At 47.8% G+C, this 7045-nt stretch overlaps 1 protein-coding gene across 1 annotated transcript in view; it reads right to left on the reverse strand.

Moving 5' to 3' along the window:
• The window catches only part of TUBB6 (tubulin, beta 6 class V), an 8607-nt gene that overhangs the window by 818 nt on the left and 744 nt on the right, over positions 1–7045 (reverse strand). Inside the window, exons 3-4 of the mRNA XM_010859111.1 lie at positions 5438–5548; positions 1–575 (exon numbers count right to left, since the gene is read on the reverse strand). Coding sequence (XP_010857413.1) covers positions 1–575; positions 5438–5548 — 686 coding nt within the window. The remainder of the gene's footprint in view (positions 576–5437; positions 5549–7045) is intronic.

The raw sequence follows: 7045 nt of genomic DNA on the forward strand, positions 1-7045 counted from the left end.
CAGCGCCCGGTACTGCTGGCTGCCGCGGGCGGTGAGTGGGGCAAAGCCAGGCATGAAGAAGTGCAGGCGTGGGAAGGGCACCATGTTCACGGCCAGCTTGCGCAGGTCGGCGTTGAGCTGGCCCGGGAAGCGCAGGCAGGTGGTGACCCCGCTCATGGTGGCCGACACCAGGTGGTTGAGGTCCCCGTAGGTGGGGGTGGTCAGTTTCAGGGTGCGGAAGCAGATGTCATACAGCGCTTCATTGTCGATGCAGTAGGTCTCATCTGTGTTCTCCACCAGCTGGTGCACGGACAGGGTGGCGTTGTAGGGCTCCACCACCGTGTCCGACACCTTGGGCGAGGGCATCACGCTGAAGGTGTTCATGATGCGGTCAGGGTACTCCTCGCGGATCTTGCTGATGAGGAGGGTCCCCATCCCAGACCCGGTGCCGCCACCCAGCGAGTGGGTCAGTTGGAAGCCCTGCAGGCAGTCGCAGTGCTCACACTCCTTCCGTACCACGTCCAGGACAGAGTCCACCAGCTCAGCGCCCTCCGTGTAGTGGCCCTTGGCCCAGTTGTTGCCGGCGCCAGTCTGTCCTGGGGTCAAGCAAGAGAGGGGACGTGATTCAGACAGGGCTACAGGGATTGCTGTGAGGGGCCATCAGTACAGTTAAGACAAGTCATGAAGCGAACAGATAACAGAGTGAGAGGTGGGCCCCAGGCCCTCAGCACTGCTGGAGCACAGGAGGGTGGCTGGCCACTTCAGACAAGGGAAATCTGCCAATTTTAAGATGTACTCACGTTCTGACTTGGTAATTTCATTCTTACTCTTAAAAAGATAATTCTCCCGCAAAGTAAAAGACAAGGGAACAAAAAGCATAAATTAAGAAAACAAACTTCTTTCCCCTATCCTTTGGGCTCTCTTGAATTTTGAACTAGGTACAAATACTTCCTTTTCAAAACAGTAATATGTTCCCTCCTTAATGGGGCCCCTCGTTCATCATCATCAGGAACTATATTTTTTCCATTAGCTCATTTATCCGAGTGTGAACATCAAATATTGCCAGATTGAGACCAGGTTTGGCATCCACATTATTCCTTATTCTTTGTTTTTACATATATATCAACAAACACTGAGATATTTTGTTCGCATAAACATATAAATAGAATTAACTGTATTCTAGCAATTTCGTTCAATTATTTGATCTTCAGAGTTAAATGCCAAAAACTAAATACTGATCTACACCATCAGAAAGTATTTTTAACCACCTTTCAGCCCCAAAGTCAAGTTTCTGGAAGCAGAATTGGAAACACCTGACTTGCATCAATAACTTTCCTTCTACAGCAGAAAGATTCCAAAAGGCTTTGCACCAGATTTACCTGATGTTCTTTCACTGAAAGGCTCTTTGTGTGGTCTGGTATACTTCAAAAGGTTGGAAATTTTGAAATCTTAATTCCAACACAACGTTGCCAGTATGATTTTTAATGAAATGTTTCAAATATATTTTTGTCAATGCTTTAGGCTGCAGATTTAGCTCATTCAGATAATGAAAACTTGGCGATGTAGCCTAATTGGCAAGGCAGCCCTGTTACCAGGTGGATAATCCAGATTGCACCTGTGTGGGTGCTCAGTTGCTCAGTCATGTCCAACTCTCTGCAGCCCCATGGGCTGTAGCCCGCCATGCTCCTCTGCCCATGGAATTTTCCAGGCAAGAATACTGGAGTGGGTTGTCATTTTCACCTCCAGCGAATCTTTCCGACCCAGGGACTGAACCAACGTCTCTTGCATCTCCTGCATTGGCAGGGGGATTCTTTACCACTAGCACCACCTGGGAAGCCCAGATTGCACCTACTTTCTATCAGAAAAACATGCTTTAGTCTTCAACTCAAATCAATACGTTAATATGCATTTTAAGGGACATTAGAAAAACCATCAAGAACTGAATTCTAGAGCACATGGTAAGGTACATTACAAAAAGCAATAAAAAAGTAAATGATGCACAGACCTATTTAATGACAAGTTAAAAAGATAAGGCACTGCTGTTTCCTGTTCATTGGTAAGAAGGCAGTGTGGGGTGCAGCTGAAAAACCCAGCTATAGAGGAAGTCAGGAAGGGTGTTTAAGGCAGTATATTTCTTTAGTATGTGGGTATTTCAAATCTGGTTTTGAAAAGAAGAATCATGTATTATAAAAAATGAAAAAATAGATCCATTAGCTTCTTTATCAAAGTTTCCCTCCATATGGAACAAAATAGACTGCGGTGGTCCCATGGCTGAAGGATGAGGGGGCAGGGCGTTTGGCTATGTCAGGTGGGCTCAGAAAACAAGAGGACCTGAGGGGTCAAGGCATTGCTGGCACTGCACTGTGCTCACCTCTCCCCCTTACACCAAAGACATTACCCTGATTTCTGTCTACACCTGCTGGTGGCAACAATTCACCACCATCCCACCCCAACCCCCATGCAATGATGAGGGAAACACAGCTGGGGGTGGTGACACAGCGGGATGGACCACGGAGAATGGTGGTGCCTCCTAGCACCACAGCAGAAGGAGGCACTGGGCACTCGGGGGCGGGGCCCACTCAGGACACCCCTGGAACCTACAGTTACCCCTGGAGGCCGGCCTCAGACCAGGAGAGAGTCTTGGCTCAAACGTCTTTGGATCTTCCACAGCATTTGTCAGTGCTAAGTTCAGTGGTGCAAAATGCAAGTCTGTAGAACAGAACCACCGAAATGCTGTGATTCTTCAGTAAGTTTAAGAGGTACTGACTGTTAGTGATGAAACATCTAAAGTCCTACAAAAAGAGGGAACCACCTAAATACTGTGAGCAGAATGATATCATCAAGGCTAGCGAGCCTGGGCTGAGAGGGACAGACTCTGGAGGGCGGCCCTGCTTTCTACAAGGAGCACAGCCCCTCGGAGGTGCCTCCCCCAGGAGGTGACTGCATTCTTGCTCACAAACATTGCCTCTCCACAGTGAAACCTGGCTGGGTGCCTTGTATGAGGCTGGAGTACCGTCATATCCTGCCTAGGCCCCCAAGACTCCGCCACCTCCCCCTGCAAGCCAGCACACAGCTGGGCCAGCTTCCCACCTGGAGCTGGGGTAGAACTGATGCCACTTTACAGCTGCCCTGAGGACAAGGACTGAAACCACGTGGAAACCAATGACTGGGGGGCAGTGGGGACTCAAAGTGATACACAGCCATGGTCAGTGGAGCCCCTCGGCCTGGACCCTCTGCTGCCTCCAGTTCACACAGTCCCTTGGTCTCCTGGGTGTTTACAGAGTGATCAGATGTGAAGTTTTCTCTGCCTTCAACCAAGAGGAGGAAGCTGGAGGCTTCTGAAAATATTTTGCCACTGTCTCATAGCAACAGACGTTCCCAGTTAAATATTTGGGGCTCAGGAGTTGAACGTCTTCTGCAATCAGAGGTTGGGACATTAACCAGCGGCTCCAGATTGTAGAAGCGATGCTGTAGTGATCCCCGAGGCCTCAGAGCCCAGCCCTGGTTCACCTCCAGCTCACACAGGGTGTGGGTTAAGTCTTGGGGCTCCAGGCTCTTTGACTCCCTTCCAGCCCTGAATCTGGGAGAGAAAGTTATATGTACAAAGAAGCCTGAGGTCCACCTTCCTAGAGCTTTGCTCTTTCCCACAAAACTCTCTCCACTAACAGGCATAGCTGCCATGCAACGAGCAGTTTGTTAAGAAAAAGGTGTGGCTTTCTTTTTTTTTTTTTTTCTTATGGGTCCTTTCATGGCCTCCAGAGGGGAAGGGTAGCCAGGTCCGCATTTCCCACATTTGGGAGCCATGCTGCTCGCTGGTGCGCTTTGCTCCCGAGGGGTCTGCCAAGAGTGGGCAGAGAGAGAAGGTTGTGCAGGTGTCCAGGCTGGCTGGCTGTCAAGGTGTGGCTTTCTAAAGCATAAACTCAAATGCAGAGAACTTTCATTTTTTAAATTATAGTTACTTCAAGTCAGTGTTTATTTTAATCACTTCAAACTATATCTGAATACCGAATGACACTTTTTAAAAAATTCACCCACCCTGAAGGCAATGGGGTGAAACTATTTTCACCTACTGTGAATCCGCAGGCAACTCAGACTCTTTTATTAAGTGGATAATGACTTAAAAACAATTGTTGAGCCAACAGCACACAGAATGAGTTCAGACATGCTGGTCCTCTCAGTTCTCCATGGCCAAACATGTTATTTTCTTAGTTAAAAATAGTGTCAACTGTTAAAAATCACTCTTGTAGCTATTTCATATAGATACAGTCTTCATTCCCCTAATCTAGTACATATCTTTTAAGGCTGTCAGCACTGCTGTCTGATAACGACTTTCTGCAGTGACATTGGACAGGGCATAGCTAGATGTATTTAAGCTATGCCCTGTTCAATGTGGTGGCCACCAACCACACTTGGCTACTGAGCACTGGAAATGTGTGGAGTACAACTGAAGAAGTAGACTGATTTTATTTAACTTTAATTAAATTTAAATAGCCACATGTAGCTAGTGGTGACCACATTGGTGGCAGGATCTAGAAGCACCTTTGCTTGAGAACAATTACCGAGTCAAGTTTAGGAAAAGATAAAGAATTTAAATCTCCCCACTTGTGGACTATAAAAGTATTGGTAATTTAGATTTTTTTTGCCGTAATAAAAGGGGCACCAGAGCCTTTTCTCCTGGTCTATTTGAAATATCAAAGGTGACAAAAACCCTTGAACAAATTACTAGAAGCTTCACCTGTTCCACTACTTGTGCAGGTTGCTACGGTGATGGGGAAGCAGATGATGCCACAAGGTCTTTTATACATCATGAGCATGTACCTTGCTGAATCATCTTTATAACAGGTCACAAGGCCTGAGTCCAATCCAAGGGAATCAATTTATGTACCAATAAGATCTCCCAAGATTCTGCCTTGACTCCCCAAAACCATGGCTCCAAAGTGATGGAGGCTGGTCACATTAACAGTGCCACTTCATTACATTTTACATAATTTTCTTTAGGAGTCTGCAGAGGAACAGGTGCTATAATCATGTTCTGGGTGAAGAAAGAGGAAAGGAAGATTTGCCCAAACCTGATAAAACAATTCATATGGAACTAGCTTTCGGAAAGAAAGCAGAACAGCCTATAGACAATGGAAAAAGAAACACAGGTATAAACACACTGACGACCAACATAGGAACCACAGACAAATTATTATCGTCTTTTTATGCTAGTAATTTATGAGAGGGAAAAAAATGTATAAAATGTTTTGAAATCAAGAATTATTACTAGTAAGCATCTCATTTAGAGAATCAAAGGTTACTTTCCTTCAAGAAGCTGCCTTGTGATGGGGCTGGCGACTGTTGATTTCCATTCTAAACTTTTCTATGCCATGTGATGTTTTTAATCTTGCACACAAATTAGCTGGATGTTTAGAAAATAAAAAAAGAGGAAGAAGAAAGCAGGAAAGACGGAACCTACCAAAGATGAAGTTGTCAGGCCGGAAGAGCTGACCAAAAGGCCCGGACCTCACGCTGTCCATGGTGCCCGGCTCTAAGTCCACCAGGGCGGCCCTGGGCACATACTTCTGAGCTGGAAGAGAACGGAGCCCACCCATGAGAGTCAGTCTCTGGTTCCTGGGACAACACACTTCCGCAGAGCAAGTCCCACCAGCACAGCCGCCTGCGATGTACAAAGCAGGCTTTCTTAGGGTCACAGAGTCTCAGCCCTGGGGGAGGGGAGCCTCAGAAAACACAATCTACCCTGGACTTGTCCGGGTGAGGAAGCCAGCCCAGGCATAGGGCACAGGAAGTTCCCAGAAAAGGCAGGATGAGAAGCGAGGTCTCTAGACTTCCTGTCGCCTGAATTTCCCAGTCCTCCTTCGTGCACAGTTCAACTTTTTAATTCCGCAGAAATAACCCATACCTGTTGCAGTGAGCAGCCATGCTGCCAGGACACTTTTGCATCTCTCTCCCTCGCACGCATGTGTACCCACAAGCAGGTCTGTGCACCTGTTTCAGGTGTGTCCACGGCTGTTTCCTGGGGGACTGTCTCATTTATGGACAAGTGAGCATGTGCTCATGCCAACAGGCAAGAAGGTTCCTGTGAGGGTGGGGTCACAAGGACTGCACTGGGAACTGTCCTACAACTCCTGTTCTGCTCCTCACACACCCAGGCTGAAGACAGGGTGGCCTGGGGGTGACCAGCAAGTGCCATATATACTGGCCTTTTCTCAGTGCCATCCAGGAATCTCACCACTCATGCCTGCTCTTCCAGACCTTTTGTCACAGCTGCTTAATGAATAAAACCCCATGGTTTATGTGTCCTGCTCTTCCCAGCTCTCCTGTGGATGACCAGCAGTGACTCTAAAGACAGCGTGATTATCTCTGAGGCTGGGGACACAGGTGGGTATATTGAGCGGCAGCACCTGTCACATCCTGGGTGTTTTTTCAACACCTTCCTTTTGTGTTTGTTCTGTGAATGTCATGTATCACTTTTACAATAAACATTGTTACAAAAATAAAGTACATAAGTAACCAGGATACCTATGAAGCTCCCCAGGACAGGGCTGGTACTATTCTTAAACCTGGATAAACCACAGCCTGGAGTTTTTAACTAAACTCGGCCAGACAAAGACCCTGTCCGTCTGGAGGTCCATCTTCCAGTGGGCGTAAAGTCTTTCTGGAGGTCTGCAAAAGGCTAGAACAATCTTTTGAGGTAGTGTTTTTCAAATTTTGAGCCAAAAACCTTCATTAGGAAAGAAATTTTAGACCGGAAAAAAAAAAAGAGCCGGACGTGCCCCACTAAGCTGATTTCACAGCACTAACAGGTCAGGTTCAAGAGCTCAGACCAGGAGAGGCCAAGAGCCTGTTTGAAATCAACCGACGGCGGATTTCCCGCCCCAGGGGGAGCGAGGGAGGAGCCGGGCGCCGGGCTACATCCGGGAGGATTTTTCCAGCGCGAACCACCCACGCGCCGGGGGGCCCACGGGTGGGGGCAGGGGATGGCAAGGGTCCCACAGGGCGGTGCCGGGGTCCCAGAGAAGGATGGACGAGGGGATGGCGGGGTCCAAGGGGGATGGTGGGGTCC

This window comes from Bison bison, unplaced genomic scaffold, assembly GCF_000754665.1.
Source record: "Bison bison bison isolate TAMUID 2011002044 unplaced genomic scaffold, Bison_UMD1.0 scf7180017864453, whole genome shotgun sequence".
In the NCBI taxonomy this organism is placed as follows: Eukaryota; Metazoa; Chordata; class Mammalia; order Artiodactyla; family Bovidae; genus Bison; species Bison bison.